At 46.3% G+C, this 25427-nt stretch overlaps 1 protein-coding gene across 5 annotated transcripts in view; it reads right to left on the bottom strand.

Moving 5' to 3' along the window:
- Positions 1-25427, bottom strand: part of LOC122570159 (probable JmjC domain-containing histone demethylation protein 2C) — a 234079-nt gene that overhangs the window by 74007 nt on the left and 134645 nt on the right. For all 5 annotated transcript variants that reach the window (XM_043732124.1, XM_043732128.1, XM_043732127.1 and 2 more), the window contains exon 8: positions 17993-20150. In XM_043732124.1, coding sequence (XP_043588059.1) covers positions 17993-20150 — 2158 coding nt within the window. The remainder of the gene's footprint in view (positions 1-17992; positions 20151-25427) is intronic.

Raw genomic sequence — 25427 nt, 5'->3', positions numbered from 1 at the left:
TTCGACGTACGTACGTACGTACAATACGTTGGTCGGCCGTTCCATTTCTCTAAACTCGGCCAAGGCAGGGTTGTGCGACTTATACGTTCGTCCACGACTAGTCATGCACGCCGATGACGACAACGCGATAGCGCTCCGTCGAGAGCCGATGCAATTTGCATAGGATGCACGCGCACACAGCCTGACCTATTTGTAACGCGCGTAAATATCTTTCTAACCGTTGCCGGCTACCGTTGAAACGCGCGTGCAACGTTTAAAAAATCGCGGTAATGGAGCCGCTATCTGTCTCTACTTTTACCGCTTCGAACGGACGCTTGGAAAAAAGTTGCCAGTCAGCGGTACGTCGGCGGCGGGGGAGGGGGCCGTTATTAAGAGATAATAAAGAGGCAATTTAGAGCTGTCGCGACAACACTCGTGTTTCTTTTTCGAGCATCGTTCAAGGTCAAGTGGATTGAGACACGTTGGAATTGCGCGCACGAACGCACGGGGCAACGAAACTGCACTTTGTGGGTCACGTTCCTTCGTTCTCATCGATCATTCGTGGCGAGTATGCTTGTTCGCGAGAACGCTGCGAAAAAACAGAGGAAACGCTACCTACTTAAATGAAAAATAATTTGCCATCAAAGAAAGAAAACGAGAAGGAAGGAGAATTTAGAAGGTTGGAGCCGCTGAAAATCTACGAAATTACTGCAAAAAATTTGCAATCGGTCATTACGGCCATTCTTGCAGTTGCAGCGTCGAAAGGAAAAAAATAGAACGACCGTGTGCGACGATTTGAGAGTTCGAAAGCACTGCAGATAGGAGCTGCGGCGAGCAGTAGGGGACGGAAGGCTATATAAGGAGCGCCAGGGCACAAAGGAGAGGAAACGTCGTTGAAACGTACATACGTAACCACGCGAAGGGAACGCTCTCGAGTTTTGTTCGCTTTGTTCGCTCGATGAACACGCGTGTGCGTTCCTAAGCGGAAAAGGGAGTCGGTCTGTTGGCCGGCAAGCTGTACGGGCAAGAAACACGCTGCAAGAAGGACACATAGGCGAGATAGAGAAACTGGAACTCGAACCTCGTTCCAGGGAAGATACACGCGAATCGGATTACGATCGTAAACGACATTACGCGTTATATTTTTCTATTTTCGTTCGAACCGTTCGCAACGAAAGCAGCTTACGCAAGGATATTCACAAAATAGAGTGTAACTCGTAAGAATTGAAATGGAAGAATTTTTAGTTCCTTCTACCTATGTACGTAGTTACAATGCAATGGCTAATAATCAAGCACTACTCGCATCTCGATAACAGAATACGATATCAATACGAGATTTTGGAGCAACAAAAGTGCAGAGTGTCTTTCTTTTAGAAAAGACACGTCTTTTACAACGATGCATCTTCATACAAACATGAAACCTAATCTATCAAACGTTGTGATCTTTATCTTGATAGAACAAAATGGATCATACGTGATTCGATAAAATAATATAAAACGCAAGATCTTGTGCATCCATTATTTCCTTATAAAATTAAAGAAGCGATTTTGGACCAACTAATACATTTAGTCTCGTATTTCGATATTTAAAGGTATCGTCTCTCTTTGGTTGCAACCTCATTTCCTGCTGTCTCATATACATTTTTGCTTTACGAATGCTTTACGATTAAACGAATCAATGTTTCTCGATTAGTGCGACGAGCAAGCTTCTCGATACTCGTAATAGGCGTTGTAGGTCCTTTTTCCTTTCAGAAAGCCTCTCGATTAAATCGATAGAGAACTGGCGAGAACTGTCAAAGACAGGGACCTGTCTGTAGAAAGTTATCCAAGTAGCGGGGGTAATTAAACGCGAAAGACAGGAGAGAAACGGCGTTAACTCGTTCTCCGCTCCCTATCTTTTCGCGTAATAACAGTTTCACTTCTATTACACGTTGCTGGTTTACGTGTGCACGGCGTAACTCACGATGAGTCACGCTTGTCTTTTACGTATGCAGCCAGGTCAGGTCCGCGAGTTTTTCTTCGCGATGTTTACCTCGAGCTGCGACTCGAGGTTAACGATATTTTAGATAATTGGAGGAAACTCGTTTACCTAGTTCTCTGTTTGCGTTTTCCCTACGCAATCGCTGACATTTTACTGAAATCTCTAAAACTCCAGAGCCTCGGTCAACTTTTCAACGTTTCTCCGGCCGTTGGTCGTCTGTCTGCTTTTCACAAGTTTCTAAGTAATCTACGATGTTCCTAACGACTTTCGATCATAGCCAAGGATGAGGCGAAGGCAGTTGTAATTTCCAAAATCGGTTTCGAGATCACAGCCTTCTTAATATCCGACCCTTAATTCCAACGTCCATTAACTGGCAACAAATTACAGGCACCGGCCTTCTACCAAATTTTCCAACACCATATAAACACCACCGTCCGGTTTGTGCAATTTGTTTGCCAGAGCGGAGGCCGGAAAGCCCCTGGCCCGTCCCTGGCCGCAAATCTTGCAACTCTATCCTCGCTCTGCCGTAGGAGCCACGCTACAGGCTGGTAATGGGTTCGGACGGGCTCTCCGATCCCTCGAAACCACACGACCAACGCACAAGGAGACGCTGAAAAAGCCTAATAACCTGCTGTCCATCGCGATGGACATCGATAGATGAGAACGCTCGTGAATGGTCTACAGCGGACACTCGACGAACGAGAAAAAGGAAAGGAGGAAAGGATCATCCAAGTCTTCTCGATTAATTTACGGTAGCGTAGAACGATTTGTAAAATTCGTGCAGTGCGTTCGAGACCAACGATCCGGACAATGAGTCACAGAATATTTCCCGAGGATTCAACCGTCTGTGTCGTCTACAGATATTTACATTATCAATCAACAGGGTTGTAAATAAATTCGCTGGGATAGAGAAGCGAGATGTAGGATAAGAGCCTGAAGTAGAAAACAGGCATCGATTAGGTCTGGTCGATCGACTGACATTCAATAAAACTCATATATGTCAGAAGCAAGATGATCAAAATACCAAAATATAAATGAAATCCACAGAAGCTACTCGGTCACGAGGAAATATATTATCAAAATACAGCTATCTCGGACGCGACGAATTAAAAAAGCAGATAAATTTCGCGAGATTTGCGACACGTTCGTCTGGATCGCGTTAAATTTAAACCGGCTACGAAAAGGAAAGAAGGAGAAAGAGAGAGAAAGAGAAAGAGAGAGAGGCTACCCATCGTGGGTAGAGGCTGACGGCCGATGCCGATGCCGATGGCGATGGTCTATCTGTTGCGAAGAGGCGGCCACGGAAGGTGGAGGGAAGACAGGATCGGTCGTTTGGTCTGTCGAGGCAGAAACATGACGAAGGTGGAGAACGGCGAGGAAGGGAAAACCGGTTCGACAGGTTCGGCTCCCATTTACCTGACCATGTAGCGCCTACCTACGTTCGGACATTATGTATTATGCAGTCTGGCTGTATGTGTAACGCATAACTACGGTGTGTATCCGGCGAGCGAGGAAGAAAAAGAGTGCGGAGGGGACGGGGACCTGGATCCGAGGGAAAGGAGAGAAAAGGAAGAGAGCAGACCGCAAAGGTTCGTGGCTCACGATGAAAGCGGACCGTGTTTGACCTCCAGGCTGATCTTCACTCTCGTCCGGCGGTATTCCATCTTTCGGCTTACCGAGAATCTCTCACGTTTGCACTGTGAAAATTGACCGTTTCGTTTCCTTTTCTTTTCATCCGTTCCTCCCGTTCCAGTCGTCCTTTTTTCCCCCCCGATCGATGTTGCTTTCGTTGGATTCGACTGTTTTCGTTGAATCGCGAAGATCTTCGATCCGAAGATCGCTTCGCGAGTGCAAGACGCAACAGCATCGAAATCGAAAACACGTTCCGAAGCGTCAGCCTACTTTCTCGCGTAGAATCGTTTGCTCGCGAGTGAAAGATGAAGCGGAGCGATAAAGCGCCGTTATGTTAATTGGCCCGCCGGGGCGTTGCGTCTCGAGATTAATTTACCCCAGAAAGATGGTATCGCCGCGCCAATTACCGTATCCAGAGGCCGTAATTCGTTGCGCTAGAGGTGTGCAAGTTTAGGTGGCTCGTACCGTCGTCTATTCGACTTTTCACTCCTCCATGACTCACACACCGTCTAACCATCTATCTTCCCTAACCTTAGTGCCGCTTCGAATTCCAAGATACGCAGTGGCTTGCGAAAATCTCAACGTTAAAACTTGCGTTACGTACGTAACGTTATTTTCTTTGTAACTGAAACTGATAACAAGGATCGATCGTAAATTGTATAAACGCGAAGATAAATGATATCGATGTCAATGAAATCTCGAAATGTCCCGTACAAGTACAGGTGACACATCCACGGCAGAAGAGTTTCAAGAAGCCTGCAAATACTTGCATGAGTCACGCCACGTTATATCAAAAGGGGTAGAAACGGGGGAAGAAGGAACGAGAAAAGGGTACGAGAGAATGGCGCACGAAACGGAGTGGCTTCTGTTGGCCTAGCAATTTCGAGAGAATCGTTCCATCCCGCTTTAACGCGAGGTTCCTCGAGCTCTCGAGCCGCGAGACACGCCACTTGGTATTCCGCTGGGCGAAGCAAAAGCGGCGCTCGCGCAGGCATTCCGCTGGAACGTGCTAGGCATCAGCCCCTACCCCCGTGTCACTCTCTCTCTCTCTCTCTCTCTCTCTCTCTCTCTCTCTTTTTCTCTCTCCGTGCTTCGACTCACTTGTGTGAACAAATTCTGGATTCTGAGCGCGCGCGCTACGTCCCCCAAACGGGGGAAGGGATTACGAGGATGGCCGGATGAGCCAACTTCTGCCGACAACTTCCGCCGGTTTGGAGGCTGTCGTCCACTAATTCCGCGCGATCGTCGCGATTCTACGAGGAATTTCGAGCGAATTCCAAAACCATGAGCGTATTATACGCGGCGTAATAACCAGCTGTGAATAATTACACAGGGATTTTAAGAAGATGGTTGAGGAGTGCAGGATGGACCGAGTGCATCTGTAACCCAGAATACTCGCTTCCAGTCACGAATCGAGTGCTGTTCGAACCAGACAGAGAAGGAGGGAGGAAAGTTTGCGGAGAGACGAGTCGAGGCGAGTCGAATAACTGGTTGTTCCAGTTTCTGGCGTTACGTTTGACGCTGGATACCCCGGCCAGTGCGACCGGTATTTCTATGAACGAGGATATTCCGCGACCGCGTTTTCAATGAAAATATCAACGATTGATGGCAGACTAAGTATAGTACGGGCGTTGACTAGATCGTCTTCCGAGATACAGGTTGGTATCGAAGCCAATTAAATTACCGATGTTCAATATCAAATAGCTTCAGCGCAAACACCAAGATACAGAAACTTTTGCACGGTAGAAAGAAGCAAAGCTTCTATATCGTTTCTAGAGGTGCTCGACAAAATAGGATCTTTAAAGGTTCTGCCACGTTCTTGAGAGAGACAGATCCTTTCTAACTTCTACTAAATTCCAGTAGACTTATTGCTTTTAAAATTCGAACGACTCACTGTACAAATATAGGTACAGATAGCGAACATATACCAGAGGAAACGAGAAATATTATGTTCTCTTTGCTTGTTCTCGTTAAATCAATTCATTTCCCCGGGGAAAATTACGACGTGAAAAGAATCACAATATTCACTCGCGATCTGTTGCAATTTCAGCGAACGGCAGTGCCGTGCTCCGTAAAAATAGAACGAAAAGTTAACAGAGAAATAATATTCCTGGAGGAATTCAACGCCAATGCCAAAACGCGATATCAAAGCGTGGAACTCTTTTCCACGTTGAATAAGACGCGCTATTATTAAAAGGCCGAAGTGTCGAGAATCGTTCCCCATCTTGTTTTTCCTAGCCGTGAAACGCAAACAACCGACGTGCACCAGCGATCTCGAAAACGAATTCAGTCGGTCGGTTTATCTCTCGATCCGTTTTTCTTTCCAGCCCCGACACACTTTGGAACTTTGCGTCCCCTTTATAGCGCGCCAGCGAGGTTTACTGACATTGTTACGACCGGGTTAGTCGCGGATCGATTTGAATTTCGTCGCAGTCACGATTCACCAGCAATTCCTGTTCCTTCCCCTTCACCGCCATCTCTCCAGCGACCCACTGTCACAAAACCAGTTAATTTTTTCTCCGAGATATTATCGTCATCTAAGCGCAGCTGAAGTTTCATCGATGTTTCCGTCTGATCGTTTTAACACGCATTTCTCATCGATGTTCGTCAACTGCACTTTGTCCCTTTCGTATCGGTTCGCATGTTATTCGACGAATATATTACGCGCGCAACGTCTTCAACTTTCATTAGCATTATAAATATTTCCCCATATTACGGTTACCTTCCGCCGTATGTAAAACAGTTGCGTAGCTTTCGAGAACCGTTTGCGAGTTTATTACGAAACAGTAGTACTCGTAAAATGTTTGCGAACATCGTTGCTCCAAAACACCGTTCGCGAACAGGTTTGTTGACGAGTACTTTATACATTCTCGGGAATCCAGCGTTCGCGAATTCTTGGAAAATTATCTGGACCCACGTCCTTGGCTGCGATTCTGCATTTACTTTGCAAAGAGCGAACATGTTTCCCTTTCCTCTGACTCTCCACCCACCGAAAATCTGTTTCACCACCTACGTTTCGCTCTTTCTCTCTTCTCGAACCTCTGGCCTCTTCTTTCTCCATGTTCGCTTCTGTGCGCGTGCGACTCGGTCTCGCCGTTTTTCCCCTGCGACGACTCTTCGATCGCTCCCGTTCGTCCGTGACGACCTCGATGCTAGGCTACAGCGTGTATTTTTAGAGGCGACGTTCGCGTCCGTGCTGTTCTAGCGAAAAACTTCTCGATCTCGATGCGATCCCCAGACCAAAGACGTTATGTTATGGTCAGACCGGTGTCGCGTTCGTAAACGATCACCGAATATAGAATCCCGCGAAATTCGTTCTTTACCGTCAGACATCGACTACGGATCTGCAGATCGATATTCACGAATCGGAGAACGCTATCACGTGCAGCTCTGTTCGCGATTTCCAGCTAATTAGTCGCTTCGTACTGGAGGATCTTTACTATGATTAGTTCACTTACAATAAATGGATTAAACAGAGGTTGGTTGAACAGGAAGCGATGGTTGTTTAACGTGAACTAATCACAATAACGTATTATAATTAAGACAACTAGATAGTTAATTTGCAACTCTCGTCAACACGGATCCAACGCCGCACTCTCTCGACAACGTAATTCGCATTCTCTGACTCCTCAACTAACACTCACTGTTAACACGTTGACTGTCGCGCATGTTTTCAACGAAATCTCCTTCAGGCCACCAGTGTGGTACAGATTATTCCGACCAAATGGTTTCTTATGCCACTACAATTAAAAAAGGGATCAAATGCTACCGAGAACTTGGCATTCAACTCGTTCTGGCAATTTCCCTCGTAAACGCTTTCACGGTTTAGACAATTGCAACAAGGAAGGATGTAAATATTAGAAGATTTCGAGAATTATTAGCTGGAAAATTATTAGGCTTGTCTTCGACGGTGTCAGCATAATATCGTCGTTTGGAAAAATTGAATTTTCGACCAATCGCGGGGAGACGCGTTCGCGAGATATCGCGTCAACGGGAGTCGTAAATTCCCGCTACGATTATAATAATCGACACCACGATTTGATCGATCCCCTGATTTCAGTGCTTGGTTTGATACAACACCGCGGTAACAGAATCTAAAATATGTATATTTCTATCAATTTAACACGTTGACTGCCACGACACACGTATTCGGGTGTCAGCAAAGTTTCTGGTCAGGCCACGAAACCCATATTCGGGTGTCGCTTATTTGACTACTTGCGAAGGACCGTCGTAGGTATTTGAAAAGATATTCCATAATAATAAAACTGTTGAATTGTTATAAAAGTAATACGAAAATGGTTTACTAAAAAAATTATTTAGCATGTAAAACTTTGAAGCATTCTATACATAGCTGAGGTTGGTCGGGACAATTTGGTCAATAAGTTGTTGTTTTCTTCAGATTCATTTGTGCCTTTGTTCGGTCCATTCGACTTCTTTTATTTTTATTATTATTATTTATTCTAGTCCGTGCCTTTCGGCTTCGGACGAACTTTCGATTTACATTGTATTGCACTCCTTAGCATATTCTTATCTCTAGTCGCTATAACTAATGACTATAAACTCTTGCCACTTATGCCTACACCTCTTTCCTCCTTGCTGCGCTATCTTCCTGTCCTTCTACCCCGTCTTGTATTGCCTTTGCCCTTTTTTTCTCTATTATTGCTCTTAAGCCCTTAGTCCTTCCCCAGTCTCATTCAATGTCTTTTCCATGTCCTTTGCTCCTCCTGTTATTTCACATTCCTCTATTACATGTCTCAGGTCCTCTTCTTCCCTTCCACATAGTCTGCACCTTTTTTCTCCCTCCTTTTTCCAATGTTCCTTCGCTTTGGTCTCGTTTGCACACCTGAACCTGGCTATCATTTTCCTGTCCTTCCACTTCATCCTCCCTTCCAGGTACCTTGGTCGACGCCTTTTATTTGCATAACATAGTTTGCATGCGCGTGTAATGCTTCTTCCGGAATCATAAGCCTCGTAAAAGCTTTCTTTTTCGCTGCTATCTGACTCACTGAGAAATAAGATTTCAATTTTTCTTTTCGACATTGTAACGAATTAGGGCAGAGATTTCAAGTTATACCGTTCGTTGCTCGGCCAAGATTCAAACTGAGTTTGTAGAAAGTGGAGAAATGAGAAACAAATGCGAAGGAACGGAAAGAAAAGAAACGAGAGGTAAGACCACCAGATGAGCGACTCGCATTATGAAAATATCGATGGGAGCACCGAGCAGAGAACGCTTGGTACTGCCGCGCGCGTGGCCTGACGGAGATTTTTTTGAAAACAGGCGTGCCAGTCAACGTGTTAATATACAATATGGACACAGACAACACATTTTCTTCTTGATAATTGTGTTGTGCCGGCACGATTATTCTACCAAATGTCCAAATTGGACAAGTTGTGAATGCAAAGTATTAAATAAAAAAAAAAAAAAGGAAAAGGCAGTTTCTTCGAACGCAGCATTAACATTGAAATGCATTGAAATGCCAGACGCATATATGCATCCATAGCACTCTAAGGGTTAATAAAGGATTTTCGTATTACTTTTATAACAATTCAATAGTTTTATTATTTCCTCTGGAATATCTTTTCAAATACCTACGACGATCCTTCGCAAGTAGTCAAATAAGCGTCACCCGAATGTAGGTGACACGGCAGTCAACGTGTTAATTCGTCTTTGTCCCTTAGCATCCCTTTGTCTTTTGTCTTAGCCCCACCACGCACGTGTTCCGCAACCGCTCGTGGCCAGGGTCACACAGGTCTTTTCCTCGAAACTATTCGATCGAAGGATCGACCATCCATTGTTGGACCTGTCGGCACTTCGGCTTTCTCGCTGGGTATCTCCTAGGTTTTTCGTCCACTACTATTCTATATATACTATACATTCGTACTACAGTACGAATGAGTTGTTTATCAGCCTCGAATGTACAAATTCCAAGCGGAATGTCTATAAGTTAAAGTTTACTTGTATCGTGAATAAATCACATACACATTGAAAAAGGAAAGGTTGAACGCGACGAGGAAATAAATTTTCCAACATGAGAAATTTCGCGTAAAAATTTGCCGACTTATCGCTGCTACAAATTTGACAAGTTACAAGTTATACGTCGGATCACTCGTTTTTACATCAAATTGCATAATCAGGTGACTTGCGTTTCGTAAAGTTTCGTTTCTTTTAACCTCGAGCTAGTTAACGTCGCGCAAGGCTATCTATCGATACACATCAATGACTCGTAATTTACGACATGTAAAATTCTGCCAACGTTGGTTCAATTCGCTAGCGAAACTGGACAGAGAGGAGAACTTTTGAAGCTTTTTTTTTTTATCGAATTTATTATCGAATTACTGTGTCCCTTGACCGGTTCGAATAAACGAGGTTCCACCGTGCCTGAAACTCTACTAAAGCGAGGACGTGCGACTAATATGTCGTCGACCACGAGAATGTTAACGCTCGGATAGCAAGAATAATCTACGCAGTTTCGAAGTTGAAAAATTCCTGAAAGTCCAGACACCCCAGTGGTCGTAAAGCTTGCCGCCGTTAAACAGCGTTCCACCTTCTCTCCGACACGATCGTTTCGTTAACTTTACCCGTGGAACGCGGCACAAGAAGAGGATGAGGGGAGAAGGGAGATGCGCGATGAGGAAGTTTGTTGCAAAGTTTATGCGATTTCAGGCTGGAGCCGAAGAGAGATGGAATTGCGGGGCCGCGCACGGTTTTATGGGCCGTTCCGTTTTACTTTCCTCGTAAAAAATGCCCGGGCCGTCGTTACTCTCGTTCGAAAAAGCTGGACCGAAGAGAGTCAGAGCCCTCTCGTCGATTAAAGTCGAGCAAGCGTGACGGCTCGCGTAAACAGACGTTCGCGCCAGGCTAAACGCTCGATCGCGTGCCTCTGCAATTAACAATTATCGAGCCAACTGTATTGAGAAATTTCCACGATACCGTCCACAATACCGTTCTTTGTTAACACAAACAGGGCGAATTATATTTTGATTCCTATTTATATTTTTGCCGAGAGACAGGCCACTGGAAAATCGCAGTTAAAGCTTTTAAAGCGGCTTTCTGTGCGAACGACACGTACCACGGGAAATAGTCGAGCCACGTGTTTCGCCATGATAAATATTTATTCGCCTTTGTTGTATGGAATCGGAGGCTGGCGTAAAAAGGCCAATAAAATGGCGATAAATGTCGGATCGCTCGATGCACAGTGTTCTTTGACTGGCATGTTTGAAATCCTTTGGAAACCACGTCCCAAGATATCGAATAGGGATGTACAGGTTTTTTATAGAATCAGTATTTTGTAGCATATACACGATAGTTGGAGTGAAAATACAACGGGATCGTAAAAATTCTTCATCTATCGGAACAAAAGAATTCGGCAGAAATCCGAGCGAGTAACTTGGGTCGAAAGGGTACGAAGAATCAATGTGCTCTCGGCGCGAAAATCATTGTCGTATTCCTTGGAACCGGAATATTTCGGAGGAAACGGCGATCGCGTTCAACGGCGCCACGCGTATCATCAAACAAGCGAATGGCAAGAATTAACCGTTAACGATTCGTAACGCGCCACTTGTCTCCTGCAACGTTTCTTCCAATAGCAAGTGAAGAGAAAAGGGAGAGACGCGAGTTCTAAATATAATGCATTGGGTGCATGAAGTTTCACGTGACGCACACCTGCCACCGACACGTCATCAGGAGCTAGTCGTCTTCGTGGACGACGTAACCTGTTAAAGGATTGCGTGCGACACGCACCGTGCCAATACGCGCGAGCCAGATGACGGCGTTTTCCAGTTAATCAAAATCCCAAGACCAAGTGTATCCGACCTTGGAATCCGCCTCTCGATAGATTAACCCGAAGCTTCGCGAATAGTTCGTTTAATGTGGACGACAAGTTGTCGAGTCGCAGAATCGGAACAGACATTGGCGAACGTTTAGTCGTCGTTACGCGACGAGAGGAAAAAATCGCGCAAAACATCTTAACATCGTTCTTTCATCGACGCAATTGAAGCAACTTGGTTTCGCGATGGATCGTTCTGAATACATTGGATAGAAGAGAGAATAGCACGGAGGAGCATCGCGTGGTCCTCGCTAGTAATTATTGACCCGTGGTGACTCACTAGGTTGAGGACCTTTATGATCCACGCTAATGGGCTCGCCACTTCAGCCACTCGGAGGAACACGCAGTTAGGCATCCACACGGACGAGCACGCGAGCGCGAGGAAGGAGCGCGCGTGCATCACGTGTGCGTGACGCGTTTTATGGCTCTCGGCCACGCAAATCTCGTTGCGCGTTCTTCCACTCGTGAAAAGCCTCGACCTAGCCCTCTCTTCTCTCTACTCTTTCCACGACGAAAGAAAGGGTTGGATGGCACGCTCGTCTTTCTAATGGTCTCTCGAATTAGAAACCGCCGCTTCATTTTCCTTTCCTGACTGTGCAGGATAGATCGTTACCCACGAGCACTCGCCACTGCATCGTTCAGTCTTTTTGATAAAAAATTTACCAAACCGAGGACATTCGTCGCTTGCTTCGTCGAGCTTCTAGTGGATAGATAGAATCGACAACAGTGATTTTACCGATGTCAGCTGCTTTCCATTTCGTCTTTGTGGACACGATGGACGAATTCTTTTTTTTCCCAGCGTTGCTCTTACAAAACGAACCTGGTTTACGTTATTCGGTTTAACGCGGCGTAATAAGAGTTTTAATTAATTACTCGGGATAGATGGTTAATTAAAATTGCAGCAGATGAGAATCGTTAATAGCGCTGTCGCATGCTCCGCATCGCTCGAGATCAGGCAACGTTTCAGGATCAAATATTTATGTCTGATCCGGCGCGTTTCTACCAGAACGTCGCTTCAATTATAGCAGATGAGCTATATATCCCGCGCATTATTATACGCCGGGCTATTTGTGTACACGATTTCGAGCCGAGAATACGGTCTCGAGGCTGGATTCCACTCGTTAAGTCACTGACCCGAATAGAGCCCACGTAGAAGGAAATAGGAAGTCATTGGCGCAACGCTGATTTTTCTCTCGACATGGGAGAGTTCAATCGAGCTGAACGAACCTTCGGAATCGGTTACACGCTGAATTTCCTCTTTCCCTCCACGTTCACCCTATTAACTTCGCAATAGGTCTCTTCCACTGTCTTCTGCCTTTTCTTCCCTCGTTTATTTCTTTTTTTACTTCTTTTTTTTTTCAAATAGATTCTGCGAACCTTCTCTGTCAGATAATAAAACGATATCTGTCCTTGATCCGAGAACTCAAGGCCCAGAAAATATCACTCCTGTCGTTTCTCGCAAGCTTCTAAACAATCATTCATCGACGTTTGTATCTTCAAGATTGAGATATTCGTATCTACCGGAGAATATCGTCTGTACGATGTGAAAGTATAAATGCATCGAGAACGACGAGTTTTACGATATTCGTGTCAAAATCGTCGAAAGGAGACAGTGTTGCTTGGAAAAATTCATTTCTATGCCAGGCAGTGTTTTGCCATTCTCTGGCGAAGAGAAACGAAACACAACGTTAGCCGTAACAATAAGCGGTAACCGAGTCGAGTAATTTAATTAATAGCCGTTTGTTCGCGACGATCCGGCCAGACTTGGCAAGGTTTTTCCAACTACGTACGTGGTTAGAGGTCGAAGAAAAAGACGTTTATTAGCGCATGCTGGTCTCGAGAAAATAGACGGTCGCTTATGAAAGGTACACCAGTAGATACACGTTCCAGATAACGTCAATAAGCATTGTTACTCGCAGCAAGTTCTCGCGTCACGAGTGTAAAAACAGCGTGGCCGTAAAAAACCGGGCAGCTCGAAATTTCCTCGCGTATTTCCCTCCGACAGAATTAGCAGACGGATAGACAATAAACGCCGGCTATTTCCGCGGTCTCGCGGTAAAATAATCAAAGGTAACCGCAGACTCGCGAGACATGGCCAAAACTATTTTCTTTCCAGTTTCAATTTCTTTCCGTCTTTAAAAATGAATTTCAACATTTGGATTTTGGCCAGCTTTCTAGCTAGCTTTCACGGTGGCGTATAATCTGGCAACGGATTCGGCTTATTCACAGCGCGACAAGCGCCAATAGGTAGGTAATTACAAGCGAAGAGAAAGGAGCGCGAGACGTCGATAGAGGGAGCGAGAGGGAGATTTTGCACGCGTGTGCGTGACCAGCGTGCAAACCATCCGCGTTGATGGACGTGTGCCACGTGAACCGCATAACGACTGGCCATCATTGTCTGCGTTTCGCCCACATGGCCTTTGAACGTGTCCCCCGTCAGCCCGTGAGAGACGATAACGCGATGACCTCGAGATAAATTGCTCGTCCGCGGTGTTCAATGGCATCCCGAGCCGAACAAACGAAAGAAGAAAGTCTGCGCGTGATGGATACCAATTGGTTGCGTAATGAACTCATTCGAATCGTCAAAGAGGCGAAAGGACAATGCAGAGGCCAGCTACGTTCAACGAACGCAGTATTTTCGACTTCCAACCATTTTGTCCCATCGTGCGCTTCTTCTCGCTGCTGTGATATTTCGCTACGTAATTAAACTTCTTCCACGGTCGTCAACTTCTAATTATCGTGTAGCGTGCAGCGAGTTACGCGTCTGTAAATCGATCCTATCCGCGATCGATCCTTTGTAACGTCGCGAACGCTGGAAAATTTGAACGTGAGAATGAAAGGAGACGAAACGGCGCAGGATCAACGAACGCGTATCGCGCGGATAAGCGTGAACGCGATTGGCCGTAACGTGCTCCAAGGTAGCCAAACGAGAACCCGTTCCATGGAACGAGGCGTATTACTAAGAGACAGGAGGAGGAGGAGGAGGAGGAGAAGGAGGGAGAGCGTAGCAGGGAGAAACAATTTAGGAAAAACTGCCAACGACCAGTAGCGAGACCATATTTCTATGCAGATGCGATCCTTGACGAGACTGGTGGCACTGTACACCGGGGAGAGCACCGGTGGTCTTTTCTTACTACTGCAGCCTGGCTACGTATTTTTATAGCTTCCTGGCGAGCATTCCTTTCCCTCCGTACCGGTTAGCCAACGGTCTTGGACGAGGTCTTCCAGCATGCAAGAACAAGTGGAAGAAGAAGATGTGCGCGAGAAGAAGGAGATAAAAAGACAAGTAGCCTGACCTTGTGCCCAAATGCCAGTTTCTGTCGCCACGAATCGTCGATCGCCTCCTTTCTGCTCGCGGAAAGCTTTAGGAGGGAAGAACTTGCATAAGCGTTAAATCGCGCCAGTTACACGTAGGAGCCACGTAATCGGTCGTATTTGGAGCAGAATAACAGCAAGGCTATGCGCTCGTCGGAGGAAAAAGGGCGAAACTACGCGATGTTTTGCCGCAGTGTGTTTGTTCGATCGTTGTGCCCGGCCACTTGGCTCGATACCGCAACTGCGCCACCGACAGTTTCGAATCGTCGCGTTAATTCAAAGCAGGGGAACGGAAGCTCGTTACCGAAATTTCCAAGCAGAAAGGGCGCCTCTCAGCTTCTACGGTACAGAAAAGAGGAGCAGGGAAGAGAGAGAAAGAGAGAGAGAGAGCGAAGCGAAAGTAGTTCGAGTTTCGCTCGGATCGTAACCATACTCTCAACTTCGCGCCGTTAATTAAATCTTCGTCGTAGAACACGGCTGATACGAGGCAAAGTTAACTCCGCAACGTCTAACCACTCTCCGCCGCATCCTTCCAGGAATCTGCTGAATTTCACGCGCTGCGCCGCTATAACACGCTCGTACTTAGGTTTGTCGATCGCCTCCTGCCGATAAAGATCGGCGCGGTGAGGTTTCGTGGCTCACGTGAGAAGTCGTGATCTACGATGCACGAAAAGTAACGAAACTATCGAGAAAGTATACGGCTCGTTCGTTCGAGTTTCGAGTGCGGCACGGTGCGTTCCGCAGCGGCCGACACGAATATCATCCAGCCTAATGAAGATTTCGCGTGACATTGGAAAATACAGGCTGCAATCGGCCGAGATCTGGGCCTCGTGCGAACGATCTATCTTGGATACGCGTGCTTGCCGATCTCGTTGGAAAAATTATTCAAGGATAAGGCACGAGCTGAATTAACGTGCCTAGGAATATGCACGAAACCAATTTAGCGAAGCAGGAGGTTTGGAGCAGCGGTAGGTCCTGCTGTTGCAACACGGTCTCGTAGCGTGTAATCATTCGCAACGGGACGATATCAACTTGTTTTGTAGCAGAAGGAGCTGCAAGATCGACCCGTTGTTAATTATTAGCCTGTCTTCTCTCGATTTATGTACGTACTTGTTCGTTTGCTCGAGAATTAGCTTGTTTACGACAACACGAAGAAATCGTCGAGTTGTACAGTTGGTCGGAAAAATACCCGACGACGTTATTTCTTGCTGTACTTTATTAGACGACTACCAGATGATCAGAAAACAACAGAGAAGAAGAAAGAGACGAGCGAAAGTAATTTGTCATTTTAGAAATATTTATTGTAATAGAAATTGTGTTTCATACAGCCGATACGAAATAGTCGAGGGGACACATTTGTCCCGAGCAACTACAGATCCAGATCAATGTCTACGCAGAAAACAGAAGGGAAAATTTATTTACGCTCGACTAGAGACTCAAATACGATTCTGATAGCTTAAAATTGCCAGTACCTATGACTGTGAGGCAATTTACTCGATGACGTGCGTCGTTAAGTCGATGATAGGCGGCGAAAAGTGTGCGTAGGACGAACGACACGATTTCGACACTGCGATGAAACGAATTTACGCGACGACGATTCCTTTGCCTGCGTTACGCCACTTTTCCAACCAACGCTCTCATTCTCCAGAGTTTCGTGGGATATTTGGTGCTTTCGCTGACGTAAATAAACGACCCGAAAGCGATCTGTGGTATGTACTGGAGGACTGGTTTATTTTCGTCGAAGCTGCCAGGAACAAACCAACAAACGAAGGGCGCTGTTCAATACCAATGTCGCGGAAGAACGCGTGATCGCGATAGCTCGTCGACCGGGACACCCTCTTCTTCCTTGCGCCAGATATGAGGCTTTAGATCTTTAAACACACACGCGTTTACGTCATAAAGTCTGTCCGTAAACTTTGCAAGAAAATATTTTTAGAAGGTTGCATTTTTCCTTTTCGTAGACGATTCGTTGAAAGACAAGTTTGGAAATCTTCACGTTTTAATACACTCGCTGCTACCGATACACACACGTATCGCGTTCATACTTCGGATCTACTTGAAATGAAAATTATATTTCGATGCATATTAATAAAACGTAGTGTTCAAATATTAGCTTTTGGTATTCGACCTACGTACTTCACTTTTACTATTTTTGCATATCTTACGCGAATAAAGCGTTTGACCACAGACGCAACTGTTGCATTTTAGCTTAATTTCGATAAGATAATCTTGGAGAGGCAAACGCTGGATACTGTGCAAGTACGTTCGAAATAACAGGATTTCTCGTGAAAAAAAGAATTTGGAGGACTCACGAATATGTTAACCTACAACGAGCTAAAGAGACGCTGACGACAGGACAACAAGCTGAAGTTTAGTATTCTCGAGCGAAGAAGTTCGCCGTCAAACTTCACCGAGTGGTCTTGAACCGGTCGACCCCGAGAGAGAAGTTCGTCGACGTTCGAGTCGGTGAACGATCTAGGTTCGTTTTATTTATATCGGAAAGCGAGGAATTTCGGGTCATTGGTTCGGTAGCAAAACCGTTGAATGGATTCGATCGGTAACAGCATCTTATCGCGATCACCCAACGGAAGTTGGCAGCAAGTCGCAGCTGCTGTCCGGAAACGCAGACAGGTAGACACTGCCACGTCCGTCTCCTTCCACCTTGGCTACTTTTTCGTCTCCTCCCCCTTATAGTCGGCAGTCACGCGAGAGAGCAAACAAAGAACGCTCGAAAGGCTGAGGTCGGGCAAGAAACGTTGCACGCAGCTGCCTTCGAGAGACATTCACTTCCCTGATGGCATTTCGTTTCCTGACCGAGCGGAATGCACGCAAGGTGCAAAAACAGCGCCGCTATTGAAACCGAGCCAAGCGAATCGAAAAATTGCCCCGCTAGGTTCTCTGTCGTTGTCGATGGCCGTGCCAGAGTGTGCGAGTCCTTCGACGTTTCGAAAATCGCTTTGACGGTATTGACGACAGTGATTGCTATGTTTATCGAAAAGTTGCACACGAAACTTTGAAATGGTTTACTGGTTCAAGGGTAAAAGAGAGTATAGTTTCACAGACAATAGGTAAATTAGTAGGGTTGGTGATGGATACAACGAAGACGCGTGTTTTACCGCATCTTCTAGACCAGATAGAAGAGCCGATTTTATGCTATTTGAATAAGGGCAATTCGACGAGTTCGCGTCATCCTATCGTAAAGGTATTTCGTCGAGAGAACGTCGTAAATCTCGTAAGTGAAAATAGAGTTAAAACTCACCGAAGCATCCTCTCTCTCTCGACGATCTCCTCGGGTGTGGGTTGAGCAGGTCCGAGCAGCGAGTGTGGTAACGGCGGGTACCTCTGAGACCTCCAGAGCATTTCGGACGCAACGGCGGGATGATGATGACCGGGAGGCGGTGCGGGATTCTGGTAGCCGACCGGTGGAGCAGTTGCAGCGGCTGCCGCAGCCACGGCGGCCGCGGAGCTCGGTCCGGCGCTGGGAGGTGGTTGAGGATGCGCCATTAGTAAGGACGTGTGTTGGACGCTTTGCACGTGCCAGACTCTAGCTGGTGTGGCGGCCGCCGCTGGTGTCGAGGAGCTGGTGGTCTCGTCGACGCTGAGTGCCGAGCTTCTGCTACCGCTTCTCTCGTCGCCAGAGCCGGCGCTCCTCAGGGAACTTACCCCGCTGTCGGAGCCGCTGTCCCCATAAGCTGCACTCGCGGCGCCGCTACCAGCCGCGGCTCCGACCGCTCGGATACCGACCGCTGCTGGCACACCAGCGAGCACTCCGCTTCCAGGTATCCCGGCCCCAGCCTCCACTTCCATGAGGCCGGCCTCATCGCCGCCCCTCGATGTGTGAGACTGCTGTTGCACCTCGAGGAGGCTCGACGAGGACAACTGATGATGATGCTGCGACTGCTGATGTTGCTGCTGATGATGTGGACTGTTCGCTACCTGATGCTGATGCTGTAGCTGCGGCTGTTGCGGATGATGATGTATCACCGGACTACCGGTCGAGTAACGTTGCTGTTGATGATGATGCGGCGGCGTGTGGTGGTGGTGCTGATGATATTGCTGCAGGTGATGATGATGGTGACCAGCTACCGGCGGTGGCGGCTTGTTCAGTCTCTCGGCTAGAATGACAGGGCTCTCGTTGTGCCGATTTCGCTCCTGCTCCCGTTGCTGCTCCAGGAGCAGGCTCTGCCTGCCAGAGCCGCCGCCGCCGCTGCTACTAAGCGGACTCAGCCTCTCCAGCACGGAGCCTGAGTCCTGACTGCTCGACTCCAGCAGCTCGACCACCGATTCGACGCTCGCCGCCCTCGCGCCGCTCACGCTACCCACGCTATCCTCCGTGCCTAGCTCGGTAGTCAGCTCGGTTCTTCGCGAGCCACGCTCCTCTTCCTCCTCTTCCTGCTCTTCCTGCACTTCCTGCCCTTCCGGTTCCTCTTCTTGTCCCCGAGCACGATTTCGATGTTCCGGCTCGTCCCCGTCCTCCTCCTCGTCCTCGCGCTCGTCCTCGTCCTCGTCCTCGGCCTCGTCCTCTTCCTCCTCGACGCTCTTGCCGTTCGAGCCGGACTTTAACAGGCTCGCTTCGGCACCGCTGAGGACGCTGCCTTTGTCGACCACCACCGACGAGTCGAGCAACGATCCATTCAACAACACCTGCTGTTCCTTGCCGTTCTCTCTGCCGCTATCTCCCTTCGTTCCAAATCTTTCTTCCTTCTGATCCGCGTTCGATCGCCTCTGTTGAAGAACCGTGTCGCCTCCAGGGTCTACTACTTTGTTCGGAGGCGGAGGCTCTGGTTCTCTGTCTCGCTCCCTAGATTGACTCTCCTCGTTCTCCTCGAGCTTCTCGACCTCTCCCCCTTCGGCACGCTCCTGCTTCCTTTCCTCCTCTTCCGTTTCCTCGAGATCCGACGCTATCTCCTCGCAACCTTTCCCACCTCCCTTTCGCTCGGATCTAAGCTTCCTACCGACCGGACTTGTCCTGAGCCTCTTAGTCAGGGGATCGCAGCGTTCCTGATCTTCGTCCTCCTCCTCGCCACGCTCGTCCTCCTCGAGTCTTCCACCTAGTCGTTCCTCTTTCTCGGCAGACTTTACGCCGCCCGAGTGCTCGGTATCTTCTTCCGCCTCTGTTTTCGTTTCCTGGCAACTGAGCCTCGGCCTTCGTCGCACAGGTCTCTGCGACGGACTCTCCACCGGACTCTTTACGGCGGTTCCACGTTTTCGCAGCTTCGACGCGCTACTCGATGCGCTGTTCGCCTCTTCTAAGACGGTCCGTGGTATACGATTGCTGGGCCTGCCGGAAGGTGGACCCTTGTTCTCCCGGTCTTCCTGCCGCGTCGATAAATTGCTTTCACCGTCTTTCTCTAGTCTCTCACGACTCGCGCCCTCGCTCACGCGTCTTCGTCGGCTGTTGCGCGCTGAGTTCTTTTCTGAAACGATAATTGAATACCAGGTCAGTCGATCGATTTTTACAAAAACTGTTTCGCAACTTTAATTTGAAAATCACGTTCATGCTTATTTCGTTTATACGTAACAGATTAATGCTCGGCTTCGGTTACGCGAAATTCTAATTTAACGAGCTTAATTTCCGTTATAATTAACGTATGTTTGGTACACATAATGCAATGACTCTGAACGAACGTTATTCTTTTTGTACGTACGAGGTAAGTGAAAATTTCATAAGAATTTCACGACATACTGCGTTGAAAAGTATATTTTGCGCTCGTATTATTCACCATGGACCCCTTTCCCAACATTCCCTTCATTTATGTCATCCAAGGTATAATCATTCTTATCGATCACAGCGCTGTGTTTACGTGATAAGTGGAAGGTTGTTCGTGTACCCTTGTTCATTCTTGTCGATTAAGGTCGATCGATTGAGCGCCGTAGCCGGTCGCTACGTTGTATCACGTAAGCAATTACAGAGGAGGAAAGTCGCTAATCTCTCCGAGTCGCGCATACTACGATAATTCAACGACTAGTAGGAAACACGCGTTCGTCAAGCAAATGCGAGAAAATTCTGATAAAGAATGACACGCTGCGTTTGCAACGGGAATCCCATACATTAGATCTAGTCAGTCTGACTCAGCCGTTTCAAGTTCACAGCGACAGAAAAGTATACCGAATCAGCGGATCGACTGATTAGAAGATTAGATTAGAAACTTGTACTACGGAAAATACGAAATACATTTCGTAAAAAATCATTCGAACCTCTGAAACATTTAAATACAAGAAATTTCTCTGAGAAACGGGGAGTTGGTGGTTCCGATGAAATCGTTCCTCTCGAACGACAGTTGCGGTAATAGATCCACTGAACAAGTAATCCCCTATTTCGCTCCCTTAGATTCACAGCGCATCTCATAGCTTTCATCTCTTTCACCTCAATCGGATCCGCAATCCTCGATACCATTGAAACGTTGCATCCGAGGAATTGGCTTTTCGTCCACGTAGGTATACACGCTACGACCCCAGGGAGTTTTCAAGGGTCGACTGGCTGTAAACGCGATAGCGGTAGAGAGAACAATTCGCGACAACGCGTACGTTGGAATCTAACGACTAGGATGGAAACAATAACGCGATAGCGCCAGCGAGATGAAACGTATCGCCAGAGAAACACGATGTAGCGTACACCCTCGTTCAGAAATATTAAGGCAACCGCTGATTTCATAGCAAATGTAATTGACAATTATTAGGTTGTTCGGAAAGCGTCTTTCTTCTACAGACCCGTCTTTTACAACGATGCATCTTTATACAAATGTAGGGACACTCGACAGTAACACTTTCCAACGATTTCTGTCCCGTGGCTAGCGGGACACAAAGACCCTATCTATGACCGGACGACGGTAAAGCTGTGGTTAGCGCCGTTGGTTACGAACGTTCAGGACCAGGTTCAAATCCCGGCACTTTAAATTCCAATCCTAAATGAGAAGAAGCTAACCCGAATAAAGACAAAAATCCTATACCCCAGCAGCAATACCTCACAGCGACCACCTATACACCAGCCGCAGCACTATCACCTAACTATCAACACCTGTCAAACATGAAACCTAATCTGTCCAATGTTGTGATCTTTGCTTTGATAGAACAAAATGGATCATACGTAATTCGATGAAATAATATAAAACGGAAGATGTTGTGCATCCATTATTTTAACACGTTGACTGCCACGACACCCGTATTCGGGTGTCGCTTATTTGACTACTTGCGAAGGATCGTCGTAGGTATTTGAAAAGATATTCCATAATAATAAAACTGTTGAATTGTTATAAAAGTAATACGAAAATGGTTTATTAAAAAAATTATTTAGCATGTAAAACATTAAAGCATTCTATACATAGCTGAGGTTGGTCGGGACAATTTGGTCAATAAGTTGTTGTTTTCTTCAAATTCATTTGTGCCTTTGTTCGGTCCATTCGACACCTTTTATTTGCATAACATAGTTTGCATACGCGTCTAATGCTTCTTCCGGAATCATAAGCCTCGTAAAAGCTTTCTTTTTCGCTGCTATCTGACTCACTGAGAAATAAGTTTTCAATTTTTCTTTTCGACATTGTAACGAATTAGGGCAGAGATTTTAAGTCATACCGTTCGTCGCTCGGCCAAGATTCAAACTGATTTTGTAGAAAGTGGGGAAATGAGAAACAAATGCGAAGGAATGGAAACAAAAGAAACGAGAGGTAAGACCACCAGATGAGCGACTCGCATTATGAAAATATCGATGGGAGCACCGAGCAGAGAACGCTTGGTACTGCCGCGCGCGTGGCCTGACGGAGATTTTTTCGAAAACAGGCGTGGCAGTCAACGTGTTAAGAAGACCTAAAAACGTATATTAGACGAAATCAGGTCTAAGGATTAACCCTTAGAGTGCTGAATACTCAGGGCCCATGCGGTCCGTACGGACGGCGCGCGGCCAGCGCTGACGATCGCTGCGGACTGAATACTTTTTCGCTAAACTGAACTCTGTTGATTGACTATTCAACGCCCTAATCGTAATAAGTTATAATAATTATTTTGCACGAGATTAAATGATTCAAAAAATATATATATTTTTTAGTATTAATTATTTATTATAAACATTGAAATTTACAATAAACTAAATTTAGTAAATATAATACAAGTTAATAATTCAGTTGTGCGATTACTGGTATTTTTGCTAAAGGATTATTTACTGCATTATTATCGTTAAAGTGCAACATTATCGATCCTGTGCTATTATTTTGCGGAAAATATTGCTTTTCAACAGTTCGTCCGTAGACTGATATTCTCTCAAAGACAGTTTTAATTCTACCAAATGTCCAAATTGGACAAGTTGTGAATGCAAAGTATTAAAAATAAAAGACAGTTTCTTCGAACGCGGCATTAACATTGAAATGCATTTATATTTATCTCACACAAACGTAATAGTATTACTTCTGCGCAGGTGCTCGGAAGAATTGACAAACGCATATGTGCGTCCTTAGTCCACACCGATGACTTCCGCCAGACGCATATATGCGTCCATAGCACTCTAAGGGTTAAAAATGGTACTGAATTATCGAGAGATACAGCGAACATGAATGAGAAAGAAATGAAATTTAATTACACGTAATTGACCAGGCTAGTGCAGTACCGAATAGATGAATTCTTCGTATGCTAACATTTCAAACGATGATCGTCAAACGATTTGATAATTTCCTGACGATCATCCGCGTCAACCTAATTTTTACGATGTCCTAGTATTTGCGAACGGGGTTGTGCACGACGAGATACAGGCGGAACGGAAACAGTAGAGAGCGAAACAGGGGAGGAAGAGAAGAAACGGAGGAACGGACAGGTGGAGGAGGCAGAGGCCATGGCTGAGAGACAGCGCACGAGCAGAGGGGACAGAGGAGAGGGATTTATTACCAAGGATTTACTGTTATTACCCGGAGGGGGAGAAGCACTCGAGCGGGCAACGGCGTTGCATACGTGGGGTGCGCGTTTATCCGATGCGCAGACCTCTATGTATCCGGAATACATGGACGCGTGCATGTAACGTGGATGGTTGCATTCGCAAACTCGACGTTCCGCGTCTCCTAGCGACTGCGGTTTGTCCTCCTGTCCCGCCGAAGTCCGCATGCATTACGCTCTGCGTAATTGAACAGCGCCGACGTACTTTGCTTTACATTTTAACTCACCTCTCTCGCTATTATTCCCGGGACACGAGCGCGGAACGTTGACCAGGCCAGAAACCAACTTCCACCGATTATTATTTCGAACGGGAAAAAGATGAAAAGACAGGGCAGACGCGTGGTTTTTATTCGTGCGATTGTTTTATTCGCAGTTGGTGTATCTCGCGTTCCAATAGCTAGCACATCTAAGAGGAATACGTATTAACATTTAAGCGATACAATTCTATTTATTTTGCGTTCATATCCATTTTTTCCTTGCGATGTTCGGTTCTTTGAGCGGTTAACCGGTCATTTACTCGCTCGCAAATCGCGTTTCTAATCTTGTTCACATGATATTCGTAGGGTTGTCAGCCATCGGTGTAATAAATTAAATTCAATTGTCAACATCTCGCGTTGAGTATCGAAGAACGTTTTACGATCATTTCGGACAACGCGAGCGGTCTCGGCTTAATGTTACACGATCGGTTCGCTTTTAGAATGCAAACACTTTGTTTGCGCTCGTTTCGACGCGCTTTAAACCGGGTCACCGGAATTCGGCGCGACCTCAAAGCGAGACCGAACGCGTAATTTCTAATCGAACGGCTGTACTCGGGTTAGACTGATATTTGCTGCGATTCCAACGGGACGATGGCGAGTGTGGGAGCTAAACTAAATATGTTTGTACGAATTTGGTTTTTAATTAGCGGAAACTTGGCGTGTAGATCAGTATAATTCTAGAGAGAAAAAGAAATAGAAGTTTCGATTTACAGGCCGCGTTGAGATCGTTAAACGATGCACGCTAATTTAATTTCAGATTTATTTTACAATAGCAAGATTATTATTCGCATGAAACGCATAAACATCTTTGGCGTATTTATTATACTAAGCTTGTTACTATTGTACAAGGGAATTGAATTACACCGAGACTCGTGAAACTCCGTTAATTATATCGCTTTAATTATGCAAGCGAGTCCAAGATACTGACAAGTATTTCGTGATTTATTCGAACGTACACGCTGAGAGAACGGAACAGCGAAGAATGGAACGATCCGAGCGGCGAATTTTCAGCGGAAAGGAGGAGAATTTCTGTCGGAGCTCGCGTCAGTGTATGTATTGAAAGTTACGGAATTATATGGTCGAGGATCCAGGTGCTCAGCGAAAAAATACGGTGCAGACAGGATATGAATTTTCGCTACGATGAAATTTTTTATTTGCCTTTTGGAATCTCCCTTTGCCGGGATTTTCGTTCACGGCGTGGAATCTTTTTCAGGTAAAAAGAGCAGGCCAGCGGGCAATGTTTCACAGCGACAGTTCCAGTCAGATTTCATTTTCCGCGTTTGACGGACGATTAACCGACGAGAGAGCACTGTCGATATTCCGTCACGGTTTTTAAACGCGCAACAACTCGATGAAACGCAAACTCTTTGGTTTTTCCATCGACTCGACGGTGTCGTGCTACTGTGACCTGATAAAAAAATAAAAAAAAAAAAAAAAATAATCTATCCTCGTTTGTGGGATAATTGGTGTTTATACGGAACCGTGAATCTTCGAACGACTGCCCTTTCAGAAGGGTAGAGT

This window comes from Bombus pyrosoma, linkage group LG8 (genome assembly GCF_014825855.1).
Source record: "Bombus pyrosoma isolate SC7728 linkage group LG8, ASM1482585v1, whole genome shotgun sequence".
NCBI lineage: Eukaryota > Metazoa > Arthropoda > Insecta > Hymenoptera > Apidae > Bombus > Bombus pyrosoma.
Note: the sequence above shows the minus strand (reverse complement) of the source record. Positions and strands in the feature narration are given on the sequence as shown.